General features: G+C 45.7%; 1 protein-coding gene across 1 annotated transcript in view; it reads right to left on the minus strand.

Annotated features, from left to right (window-relative positions):
- Positions 1-9,691, minus strand: part of ncam1b (neural cell adhesion molecule 1b) — a 167,135-nt gene extending 157,444 nt beyond the window's left edge. Inside the window, exon 1 of the mRNA XM_056284103.1 lies at positions 9,436-9,691. Within this exon, the coding sequence (XP_056140078.1) occupies positions 9,436-9,487 (52 nt within the window). The 5' untranslated portion in view covers positions 9,488-9,691. The remainder of the gene's footprint in view (positions 1-9,435) is intronic.
- Positions 9,692-13,845: the final 4,154 nt, after the last annotated feature.

A 13,845-nucleotide genomic window follows, 5' to 3' on the forward strand; every position in this document is an offset into this window, starting at 1 on the left:
TCCACTATCCATCACAACCGAAAGGAGACAGGCAATCCTCACTAGGACAAAAATACCGTCTCTCTTGCTTCTCCTACCTAAGACCGCCTATTATGGAGATGGCGATTTTTTGAAGTGGCGCGTTTGAGAAACTGAAAGGATTTTACCGGAGGCTGAAATGACAGGTATGAATCTATGTAGATGATGAGTCTCATGAATAAAATATCCTGAAACATACAGAGCTGTCAGATGTTTCCCTACACATTATCTGCTGACCAAAAGGCCAACCCATTTTTTATATTATTACCGGAGACATGGTCCGCTAAATGCCATCTAAAACGAAGCAGTGGCGTGTCACTTTATATGATCAAACCAGACACATCCATGTCAAGATGTAGTGGAAGAGACAGTTTTTCTTCTTTGGCTTGGTTCTTGATCAGGAATTCTGATCCAATAAGGACAAGCAGTGACATGGATGCAAATTACTACTTTCACTGAGTCCAAACAAATAAAAACTTGTGCTCAGTAGACTTAGGCCTTGTGCCTACATGAGGCCTATGAAAAAGTGATTCCAGTATCTTTCTATTTATTTTTTCCTGATGAAAGGTTTTTAACACTCTCGATTCAGTATAGGGCCCTGACGTTTTGGAGAGCCTAGCGCCACAAATGCTCCACTTATTTCCGAAGCCGAAACAATTTCAAATTCTGCTGAAGTGCAGCACTCATCAATACCACTTCTAGACCCACAAACCAAGAAGGATGAAGGGACCAGAGAGGAAACAAAAGATCTGTCTGCCAACCATATGGTTTTCATCTTCTTGCAGGTGGAAATATTGTTAAACTTCTCTTTTACAGCTAAAATGCTATCCTGTGTCCGGGTGGCGTAGCGGTCTATTCCGTTGCTTACCAACACGGGGATCGCCTGTTCGAATCCCCGTGTTACATCCGGCTTGGTCGGGCGTCCCTAAAGACACAATTGGCCGTGTCTGCGGAGGGGGAGGGGGGGGCTTGATGTGGGTATGTGTCCTGGTCGCTGCCCTAGCGCCTCCTCTGGTCAGTCGGGGTGCCGATTCGGGGGGAGGGAGAACTGGGGGGAATAGCGTGATCCTCCCATGCGCCACGTCCTCCTGGTGAAACTCCTCACTGTCAGGTGAAAAGAAGTGGTTGGCGACTCCACCTGTATCGGAGCAGGCATGTGGTAGTCTGCAGCCCTCCCCGGATTGGCAGAGGGGGTGGAGCAGCGACCACCACGGCTCGGAAGAGCGGAGTAAATTGACCAACTACAATTGGGGGGAAAGGGGGTTAAAAGAAATGCTGGCCTCACAGCTGGCATGACTGATTTCGAGTTACTGTGCCACTCCCAGGATCTCCCTCGATGTGGTTCGGGGTTGTAGTAGTTTGGGTGACATAAATTGACTAAATTTGCCACACAGGTTAATAAGACAGGATAACTTTTGTTATCAATACCATGTAACAAACTACAACTGGTACAAAGTAAATTTCCGGGCTTATTTATTCCAGTTCCCTTCCTCAGATAAAAGAACATCACACATTTCCACCTTCTATCGAGCAGTCACGAAGTCTGTGAATCTACCTGCAAGGTCAACTTTTCATGTCTAATTTGGGGCTTTTTGGTGACACGCTGACTCAAAGTGTGATATATGAAACATTTCATGGAATATTTTTAGACCAGTCTCTTGTTTCCTCTTTTTGCACATTATACAATGCTGTCCTACGACCACCGGCTGGTACTGTTTCTCAGTACCTCTTAATTGGCGAAATGCTGGGAATAAATCGCCCAATAATGAGGAAAACTATTTCTGCAGGTTTGTACCGAGATAAAGGCGATTCACCTAACATCAGGGTGAAAGAAATAATTGCATTATATATACATACATATATATATATATATATATATATATATATATATATATATATATACACTACCGTTCAAAAGTTTGGGATCACCCAAACAATTTTGTGTTTTCCATGAAAAGTCACACTTATTCACCACCATATGTTGTGAAATGAATAGAAAATAGAGTCAAGACATTGACAAGGTTAGAAATAATGATTTGTATTTGAAATAAGATTTTTTTTACATCAAACTTTGCTTTCGTCAAAGAATCCTCCATTTGCAGCAATTACAGCATTGCAGACCTTTGGCATTCTAGCTGTTAATTTGTTGAGGTAATCTGGAGAAATTGCACCCCACGCTTCCAGAAGCAGCTCCCACAAGTTGGATTGGTTGGATGGGCACTTCTTGCGTACCATACGGTCAAGCTGCTCCCACAACAGCTCAATGGGGTTCAGATCTGGTGACTGCGCTGGCCACTCCATTACCGATAGAATACCAGCTGCCTGCTTCTGCTCTAAATAGTTCTTGCACAATTTGGAGGTGTGTTTAGGGTCATTGTCCTGTTGTAGGATGAAATTGGCTCCAATCAAGCGCTGTCCACTGGGTATGGCATGGCGTTGCAAAATGGAGTGATAGCCTTCCTTATTCGGAATCCCTTTTACCCTGTACAAATCTCCCACCTTACCAGCACCAAAGCAACCCCTGACCATCACATTACCTCCACCACGCTTAACAGATGGCGTCAGGCATTCTTCCAGCATCTTTTCATTTGTTCTGCGTCTCACAAACGTTCTTCTTTGTGATCCAAACACCTCAAACTTGGATTCATCCGTCCACAACACTTTTTTCCAGTCTTCCTCTGTCCAATGTCTGTGTTCTTTTGCCCATCTTAATCTTTTTCTTTTATTGGTCAGTCTCAGATATGGCTTTTTCTTTGCCACTCTGCCCTGAAGCCCAGAATCCCGCAGCCGCCTCTTCACTGTAGATGTTGACACTGGTGTTTTGCGGGTACTATTTAATGAAGATGCCAGTTGGGGACCTGTGAGGCGTCTGTTTCTCAAACTAGAGACTCTAATGTACTTATCTTCTTGCTCAGTTGTGCAACGCGGCCTCCCACTTCTTTTTCTACTCTGGTTAGAGCCTGTTTGTGCTGTCCTCTGAAGGGAGTAGTACACACCGGTGTAGGAAATCTTCAATTTCTTAGCAATTTCTCGCATGGAATAGCCTTCATTTCTAAGAACAAGAATAGACTGTCGAGTTTCAGATGAAAGTTCTCTTTTTCTGGCCATTTTGAGCGTTTAATTGACCCCACAAATGTGACTCAATCTGCTCAAAGGAAGGTCAGTTTTGTAGCTTCTGTAACGAGCTAAACTGTTTTCAGATGTATGAACATGATTGCACAAGGGTTTTCTAATCATCAATTAGCCTTCTGAGCCAATGAGCAAACACATTGTACCATTAGAACACTGGAGTGATAGTTGCTTGAAATGGGCCTCTATACACCTATGTAGATATTGCACCAAAAACCAGACATTTGCAGCTAGAATAGTCATTTACCACATTAGCAATGTATAGAGTGTATTTCTTTAAAGTTAAGACTAGTTTAAAGTTATCTTCATTGAAAAGTACAGTGCTTTTCCTTCAAAAATATGGACATTTCAATGTGATCCCAAACTTTTGAACGGTAGTGTATATATAAAATGTAGATAATAAAGTTATGGATCCTGACACCTCATGCTACTCATCTACTCTAAGGAATTTCCCCCTTTTAAGTGTGAAAGAATAAAAGTGTTCAGAGTCATCCTATGTTTGGATACCTACAATATATATATATATATATATATATATATATATATATATATATGGGCAGAATATATTATTTGCACTTATTCAAAACTTGCAATGAACAGCAACAGCATGGGATAATTCAGGCATTACTTATCAATGTTCCAAGTCTATTCTGTCTCTTTAAAAATGTAAGGCATTTGGGACATGCTCTCACTTCAAACCACACTAAAGCAAATGCTTCTTGAGGTTTGCTGTGTTTTGCAGCCACTGCTTCTGGAAATATTAGTTTACACTGTCATTAAATTCAATCCAACTCTTGAGCCCTTTGCAGGTCAGTCTGCAGTCATTCACGGTCCCATCTTGCTGCTTAAATGGAGCAGTAAGTGCAATGGACCCCGGCTACGTCATCACCACTTTCCGCACATGTAACTGATGATGTAACATAAGATCAGCAAAACAATCCCAAGACCGGGGGGGCTACATTATGCTGCTGAAAGCTGCCACACAATGACACGCAGCATGCGAGTCTTCTCTACTTTCTAATCCCACAGTTCTAAGGAATTTGTATTCACACCCTAGTCACGCGGGCTGTCTCTGGTTTGACAGTTATTTGGGCAGCAGGCATTTCACCTTTTTTTTTTTGGTCAGAAATGCAATTTTGAAGATATTCCACGAGGGAGCCATTATTCCAAGTTGGAACAAAATCTAAAAACACGTTAAAAAAATGTATTTCAAAAGGCTCGACACGCTCATTTCTCATGAAGGGACGGATGAAAAGGAAAGAGAATGACAGATAGCTTGCCACTCAACAATGTCGGTGGGTGAAGCCAAAAATATTGCAGCCATCCCTTTTAATTATCCGTCATCACATTGGGATTTTCCTTTAACCACACTGGAATGTTTAGATCATACGTCTGTATTGAGGAAGTGTAGCAATTTTTAAAAAAATGTTTGCTCCATCGACTGTACAGCAGACCAATAGAATTGGCTCATAGACCAACAAATGAATCAGCGAGCTATGCAAGCCTCGCAAACAAGCATGGACAAACCGGAGGGAAAATAAGCATTACATAAGATTATTATGGTCCGCTTCAGCGAGGAGTTGTGATGGAGCGTAATTAAGCCATTCAGGTCTGTCGTATTAACGGGACTGGTCGGTGTTGTGCGAATCACCGGTTGTTGATTATAATTCATAACAGCTAAACTAGATCTTCTTCATGGAGTCCCTAACCATCCCTATCTCATTTCTTACAGTTGCAGTCATTTACATACACACTAATCACTGAACTGTGCAAAAAGAAAACGTGGAAATACCTGCAGATCTCTAGGAAGCATCTTCTGAAATGGCACGGCAACACTTAACAAGCTGCGGTTTGCTCGTTTTATGGTTTAGGTGCAAGGTACGTCACTCCATAGAGCTAATCTAGTTCTTCCATGAAAGAAAGTAAAACAAAAAATCCTCCACAGGTCGACACGCAGAGTTTAAAAGGCTGTGTCGAGCGTTCTAAGATGCAGCTATTATTCAACGGCAATTTAATGGGGCAAAGATAATTTCGGGAATAGTCGATTAAATCGACGTTGAATTCATAAACCCATCAAACACCATAACATCAAACTTTAATTCGAAGAGTAGAACTGAATCAAACAAGTTTCTGCCTCCGTTGTACGGTTTCTTCATTTTGGTATCGAGCACATGGGCCGGTGTATTGCCACCACACAGACAGACTTCTCGCCCGTCTCTGCAGCTTTTCTCTGCAAGGAATATCGTAGCCTCCACCATTGGATTAAAGCAATCCCATGAACCCCCGTGAGGCCATGTCAGCCTGCCTTGTGCCCGATGACTGACTGAACTGACCATATGCTCCTTACGTATCAACTTACCCAGTATAACCAAGAGGGTGGGCAGAGGTTAGTAAAAAGCTTGTCATCGGACACCGCAAATGGCTAAGCCTCATGGGTATAAAGTAGATTTTGAATTCTTCCTTAAACGTCATACCTAAGAGAGTGAGGACCGACACATCTGCAACGATAAATAAATTTCATAGTTCTCCATTCATGATGCGGACTCCTGTTTCGTAACATAATGATTGCGCATGCTCCTCTTATCCTCTGCTGGATGTTTTAAAAACAGTGGCTCTTGTCAGACCATTACAGATATTGCCTTTATCACCCTAATACCGAAGTTAAGCCATTCCCAGATGTTCAGCAGCATCAGATAACACCGGCGATGGGGCAACAAGCCTTGCATAGCACAGCTTCCAGCCTTCCTCAGTATGCTGGATACAGCCCAACCCTTCATCATCTTATCAGCAGATAACATCTCGGATGAGTCACACAGTACCAGTTGGCGTGTGTGTGTGTGTGTGTGTGTGTGTGTGTGTGTGTGTGTGTGTGTGTGTGTGTGTGTGTGTGTGTGTGCGTGCTTTGAATCGATATATGGATGTGACGAAAAATAAAAACAAAACACATCACATCACAGTGATGTACCCTTTATAGAAACGCCAAAACATCAACTATAGCCAATGACAGCGCCTCCGACACCTATCAGGTGGGGCACATATTTCATGTTGCCCCTTCGGCTGGTGGGTAAATCGTGACCACTGTGTGCGCGCTGTGTAAGCGTGCGTGTGTGTGTAATAACATGGGGGGGGGGGGCAAAGAGACGTGCACGTTATGCCTGTTCAACCAGCGCACAAGTCCCATCCGAGTAAATTCCCCCATCGCCAGCAGGGTCAGTGTTTGTTTTAAACGGTGTTTGGCTTTTTCCTCTGTTTGCACCCTCACGCCAGTAAAGCCACCCGAGTCTGAACCTGATTCACGCCAGTAAAGCCACCAGAGTCTGAACCAGATTCACGCCAGTAAAGCCACCCGAGTCTGAACCAGATTCACGCCAGTAAAGCCACCCGAGTCTGAACCAGATTCACGCCAGTAAAGCCACCCGAGTCGGAACCAGATTCACGCCAGTAAAGCCACCCGAGTCTGAACCAGATTCACGCCAGTAAAGCCACCAGAGTCTGAACCAGATTCACGCCAGTAAAGCCACCCGAGTCTGAACCAGATTCACGCCAGTAAAGCCACCCGAGTCTGAACCAGATTCACGCCAGTAAAGCCACCCGAGTCTGAACCAGATTCACGCCAGTAAAGCCACCCGAGTCTGAACCAGATTCACGCCAGTAAAGCCACCCGAGTCTGAACCAGATTCACGCCAGTAAAGCCACCCGAGTCTGAACCAGATTCACGCCAGTAAAGCCACCCGAGTCTGAACCAGATTCACGCCAGTAAAGCCACCCGAGTCTGAACCAGATTCACGCCAGTAAAGCCACCCGAGTCTGAACCTGATTCACGCCAGTAAAGCCATCCGTGCCTGAACCTGATTCACGCCAGTAAAGCCACCAGAGTCTGAACCAGATTCACGCCAGTAAAGCCACCAGAGTCTGAACCAGATTCACGCCAGTAAAGCCATCTGAGTGTGAACGGGATTCACGCCAGTAAAGCCACCAGAGTCTGAACCAGATTCACGCCAATAAAGCCACCCGAGTCTGAACCAGATTCACGCCAGTAAAGCCATCCGAGTCTGAACCAGATTCACGCCAGTAAAGCCACCCGAGTCTGAACCAGATTCACGCCAGTAAAGCCACCCGAGTCTGAACCAGATTCACGCCAGTAAAGCCACCCGAGTCTGAACCAGATTCACGCCAGTAAAGCCACCCGAGTCTGAACCAGATTCACGCCAGTAAAGCCACCCGAGTCTGAACCAGATTCACGCCAGTAAAGCCACCAGAGTCTGAACCAGATTCACGCCAGTAAAGCCATCTGAGTCTCAACCAGATTCACGCCAGTAAAGCCATCTGAGTCTGAACGGGATTCACGCCAGTAAAGCCACCAGAGTCTGAACCGGATTCACACCAGTAAAGCCATCTGAGTCTGAACCGGATTCACGCCAGTAAAGCCATCTGAGTCTGAACCGGATTCACGCCAGTAAAGCCATCTGAGTGTGAACGGGATTCACGCCAGTAAAGCCACCAGAGTCTGAACCAGATTCACGCCAATAAAGCCACCCGAGTCTGAACCAGATTCACGCCAGTAAAGCCATCCGAGTCTGAACCAGATTCACGCCAGTAAAGCCATCCGAGTCTGAACCAGATTCACGCCAGTAAAGCCATCTGAGTCTGAACCAGATTCACGCCAGTAAAGCCACCCGAGTATGAACCTGATTCACGCCAGTAAAGCCACCAGAGTCTGAACCAGATTCACGCCAGTAAAGCCACCTGAGTCTGAACCAGATTCACGCCAGTAAAGCCATCAGAGTCTGAACCAGATTCACGCCAGTAAAGCCACCCGAGTCTGAACCTGATTCACGCCTGTAAAGCCACCAGAGTCTGAACCAGATTCACGCCAGTAAAGCCACCCGAGTCTGAACCAGATTCACGCCAGTAAAGCCATCCGAGTCTGAACCAGATTCACGCCAGTAAAGCCATCTGAGTCTGAACCAGATTCACGCCAGTAAAGCCATCTGAGTCTGAACCAGATTCACGCCAGTAAAGCCACCAGAGTCTGAACCAGATTCACGCCAGTAAAGCCATCTGAGTCTGAACCAGATTCACGCCAGTAAAGCCATCTGAGTCTGAACCAGATTCACGCCAGTAAAGCCACCAGAGTCTGAACGGGATTCACGCCAGTAAAGCCACCAGAGTCTGAACCTGATTCACGCCAGTAAAGCCATCTGAGTCTGAACGGGATTCACGCCAGTAAAGCCACCAGAGTCTGAACCAGATCAGGGCGATGATTAATAACGCCAAGGCAGAAACTCAACAGTCCCATAACGGAACAGCGTCACACGCCGCCACCGGACACTGTTACTTATGTAATGTCCGAGGCACGTGACGCTGGTAATGACGAGCGCGCTCATAGACCGACGCCTTCCTCATAAAGACTAAAAACAATAATTAGTATGACACAGCAGCCCAATTTCATTCCAACGAACACATCTAATTAGCGGCGATGGGCTGCCACTTTTTACAGTAAACCGAAGGCAGGCGAAGGACGGGAGGTGAAAGCGACGCCCGCCCGCCCGGTGTCCGGACCGGACCGCACCGGAGGAGGGAGACGAGTCGCGTCAACTGTCATCGGTATAACTGCACGTCCCGAACCCACCGGAAGTCTTCATCGCAACGCATTCTCCAACTGACGTCGATAGAATGAGTGACAAACACACTACTACGACACCCCTCGTCGTTACACCTTCGAAACTCAACGGGGGGGTGTGGGGCTAATCATAAAAAACATAAAAAATAAAATGGGAGAAACATGAAGAGCACGCGACAGAGGGAGCATCACCTCCTCTTCCAGGACAGAGGACATAGGGACTACATAAGCGGTCATTACACCTTCGAAACTCAACGTGGGGGGTGGGGGGGGTGCTAATCATAAAAAAAATAATAAAATAAAATGGGAGAAACCTGAAGAGCACACGACAGAGGGAGCATCACCTCCTCTTCCAGGACACAGGACATAGGGACTACATAAGCGGTAATAGCTTTATAACCGCCACCCAGGTGAGGCTGCCACTTAACGGAGTACAGTTAAGAGCAAAACAATGCGGGGTACGCCGAAGCGCCAACGCATCCACCGCGGAGCCGCGGCGCACGGCAAGTGCGGCCTCACGCATCTTGTGGTTATATATATATATATATATATATATATATATATATATATATATGCGTGTGTGTGTGTATATGCGTGTGTGCGCCATAAGGACACACTAAAACCAAAATGCGTGTGAGCCGACGTAAACGCGGAGGTTCCCTTACCTGTGGAGCCCACAAGAAGCAAGGCTAAAAAGATATCCCTTGACTGGACCATCGCAACTCCCTGAATGGACGTGAACGCGGGCTTAACGTCGAGTCCTCCTCTCCCGTCGGCGCCGCCGGTGACGATGCTGCTCGTGTCGGTGCCGCCGTTTCTTAGGAACTGCTCATCCCCGCGCGCTCCGCTCGAGTCGCTCCGGTGAAGCCGTTCATCCGACTGACGGTACGGATGCCGTTCGGGGCGTCGAGCAACCGCCAAGGCAGCGGGTCCGGCGATGAGCGCCGGCTTACCGTTCAAAGGTTTGACTGACAAGCCCGGCCTTCTCACGCGCGGGGATTAGTCCGCCCGCGCGGACTAGTGCGCTCGCGGTTAAGTAGTGCGTCGATCTCGAAAGGAGCCGGGTGACCTGGAAAAGGCCCTTGCGTGTGTCTCACGCCTCGCCAACAGCGTAAAGTGTGCGGATTTTTTTTGTTGTTGTTGCGTATTTGAGGATTTATTTTTATAAACAGGATCGGTTGTTTCTACTGCCGTTTCTTACATGCTTGGTGCTCCCCCCGTTACTGTCAACCTTCGCTGCGTGTAAAACAATTTCACCTCCATCTATGCATTTATGCGTGTATTCATGCATATATGTCTGTCTGTCTGTCTGTCACTATTTATCTATCTCTGTTTCTCTATCGTTGGTGGCACAGTGGTTAGCGTGGTCGCCTCACAGCAAGAAGGTTCTGGGTTCAAGCCCCGGGGTAGTCCAACCTTGGGAGAGGCGTCCCGGGTCGTCCTCTGTGTGGAGTTTGTATGTTCTCTGCGTGGGTGTGCACCGGATTCCTCCCACAGTTTAGAGACATGGACAGTTAAGGTCAAAAATCATTAGCCCCCAAGGAACTATGGAACATTTCCCTAAAATTCTGCCCAATGTTTGCATCATTCATAAAACTTTACATAGTAAAACATTCATCAATGTTAAGGCCCCTATCTGGTACATTTTGGAATGTAAAATAAATCTTCAGGTTTGCTTTATACCAAATGTAGTGAACATTTGAGGTGGTCAAAATTATTATCCCCATGGGATTTTTTGCTTTCAAAACACACCTGAGCAATCATTCAGCTTTCAAACCACACCTGAGCAATCAATCAGCATTGAACATTACTTAAGGGACTCCAATGAACAGGGCTAGTGGCACTTGAACACTTGATTGAGGGACTACTCTTAAATTCTTGGTAAGAAGTAATTTCATCATGCCAAAAAGTACAGAAATCGGTCTGGAATTCAGAAAGAAGATAGTGGATGCTCATCTTAAGGGGGGAGGCTATACTGCCATTTCCAAGCGTTTCACAGTGTCTAGAACAGCTGTACGTTGCATCATTGCAAAGCACAAGGAGACAAATTCTGTTAGAAACAAACCTGGGCCTGGTCAAAAGTGCAAGATTTCAAAAACTTTGGAGAGGAAAATAGTCATAGATGTCAACAACAATCCCTGGATCTCTGCCAAGTGGACTTGCTGAACTGGCTTCTTCTGGTCTTGATGTTTCAAGGAAGACTTCGGCGAGGGTTCATTGTGGTGGTCCAAGAAAAACCCCATTGCTCACACAGCGGCACAACAAAGCCAGACTGAAGTTTGCCCGTGAACATTTGAAACATGGGCATGAGTTTTGGAAGTCATTCCTTTGGTCTGATGAGACTGAACTTGAGCTGTTTGGGCACATGGATGTTGCTTTTGTTTGGCGAAGGAAGGGGAAGGCCTTCAACCCTAAAAACAGTTGCCACAGTGAAACATGGTGGTGGGGGCATAATGCTGTGGGGCTGTTTTGCTGCTTCAGGCACAGGGAACCTTGTTCGGGTGCATGGGACCATGAAGAAAGAAGATTATGTTGACATTTTGAAGGATAGTGTAAAGAAATCTACTGCCTGTCTAGCTTTAGGTCGCTGCTGGGTCTTCCAGCAAGACAATGACTTGAAGTATACATCCAAGTTGGCCCAAAACTATTTGAAGGACACCAAAATCAAGGTCCTGGAGTGGCCCTCTCAGAGCCCAGATCTCAATCCTATTGAGAATCTGTGGCGGGAGCTCAAGGTTAATGTCCACGCTCGAAAACCACACAATTTGGATGAGCTGGAACAGTTTGCCATGGAAGAATGAGCTGAGATCCCTCAAGAGACATGATGTGCTAACATAGTTAGGAACTACCACAAGAGGCTGTTGTCAGCTGTGAGTCAGAAAGGTTACACTATTGATTATTAACTGTCAGAGGGCTAACAATTTTGGCCTTGTCATTTTTGTTTTCTTGTTTCAATTCAGCGCATCAGTAAAATATCTTAATCAAGTTTAGTGGAGATTTTGTCTTTGTTCTTTTGGAAGCCATTAAACAATGAACACTTTTGGTTATGGTCATTTCCATGGAAGAGTTAAGGGTTTTGTTTGATTTCATAAAGGGAGCTAATAATTTTTACCTTAACTGTAGGTCAGATGAATCGGCCATACTAAATTGGCCCCTAGGTATGAAGAATGTGTGTGTGTGTGTGTGTGTGTGTGTGTGTGTGTGTGTGTGTGTGTGTGTGTGTGTGTTGGTGTGTGTGTGTGTGCACGTGCACGTGCCCTGCTGGCGGCCTGTCCAGGGTGTCTCCCCGCCTGCCGCCCAATGACTGCTGGGATAGGCTCCAGCATCCCCGCAACCCCGAGAGCAGGATAAGCGGTTCGGATAATGGATGGATGTGTCTCTATCTTTGTCTCCATCTCTCTCTTCTGTCTGTATCTGTCAATTTAGAGGTCTTTTGCTATGTGGCAAAAGACCTCTAAATTGACAGATACAGATTCAATCTAGAGGTCTTTGGCTTCTAAAAACTGCACTGTTTTTACAGTTTAGAAGCATGGGAAAGCAGGTAGGCCTGCTTTCCCATGCTTCTAAAAACAGTACAGCTCTAAAGAGTTCTCAAGATATGTCTTTATTGATGGCGATGATGATAATGAGGACAATGATATTCATTATTATTATTATTAGTAGTAGTAGTAGTAGTAGTAAGTAGTAGTATTGCTATATCATTATTACTATAACTACTACTATTCGAGATCGTAGCACTAAAAGCAGTGGTAATAGTAGCAAAAGTAGTAATGGCGACAGCAGTTGTAATCATAGTAATAATACCAATGGGGCAGTGTCCATGAGCTATTTCTAGCCCTTCCCGAGCGGAAGCGGAAGCTTCATAGCAAACGGAAGTCAGACATCGGATGCACTAGACTACATTAGAAGTAAGCAGTTTGTTGTAATTTTCTTTGTTTTTTGTGTAATTTTTTGCCATTTTCACCTATTTTTTCTAGCGTGCCATGGTGTACATAAAACATCGCTGCTGTGGGGAATGCAATAGTGACTCCAGATACATGGATAGTTTGCATATGGTGGGTGTACAGTTCCTTAATTTTCCGAAACCCAAGCAGCAGCTGGAGAAGTGTTTACGTTGGATCAGAGCTTGCGGCCGTCCGCACCAGCAATTCAATGTTAACAAAGTCCATAAAATGACGTTGATCTGTACCAAGCATTTTGTTGGAGAAGGACTGACGGATGATCACCCTGATCCAATTCCAGCACGTTATTGTCAAGAACAGGTGAGTTTGACGCTGAACGCACGCACTGTTCTTTGTGATGTTTTTTCAACAAGCTAAGGTAAAGGTCCGGGCACACGCTGCACATAGAGTGAAACTTATTTTTGACCATACTAACTTACATTACTCTCATGACCTTCCTACCTGAGTATGATCCATTACATATGTGATTGGCCAGTTGTGTAACTTAATATGACATAATATTTGGTGTGTCTTGTAGGCACAATACAAGAGAAAAGAGTAGATAAATACCAAATACTACAAAATTCAGTTTAATATTACTTATAATGTTAATCTAATTACCTATTATGTATTCATGTAATGGAATGTGCTCAAAAGTATGATTCACGCATGGTAAAATAATAATAATATTCATTCATTCATCATCTGCCGCTTCTCCAGGGTCGGGTCGTGGTGGCAGCAAGCTAAGTAGGGCACTCCAGACGTCCCTCTCCCCAACAACGCCCTTCAGCTCCTCCTGGAGGATCCCAAGGCGTTCCCGGGCCAGATTGGACATGTAGTCCCTCCAGCGAGTTCTGGGTCTACCCCGGGGTCTCCTCCCAGTTGGCCGTGCCCAGTAAATCTCCAAAGGAAGGCGCCCAGGAGGCATCCTAATCAGATGCCCGAACCATCTCAACTGGCTCCTTTCGATGCGAAGGAGCAGCGGCTCTACTCCGAGCTCCCTCCGGCTGTCCGAGCTCCTCACCTTATCTCTAAGGCTGAGCCCAGACACCCTACGGAGGAAACTCATTTCAGCCACTTGTATCTGCGATCTCACCCTTTCGGTCACTACCCAAAGCTCATGACCATAGGTGA

This window comes from Lampris incognitus, chromosome 7, assembly GCF_029633865.1.
Source record: "Lampris incognitus isolate fLamInc1 chromosome 7, fLamInc1.hap2, whole genome shotgun sequence".
NCBI lineage: Eukaryota > Metazoa > Chordata > Actinopteri > Lampriformes > Lampridae > Lampris > Lampris incognitus.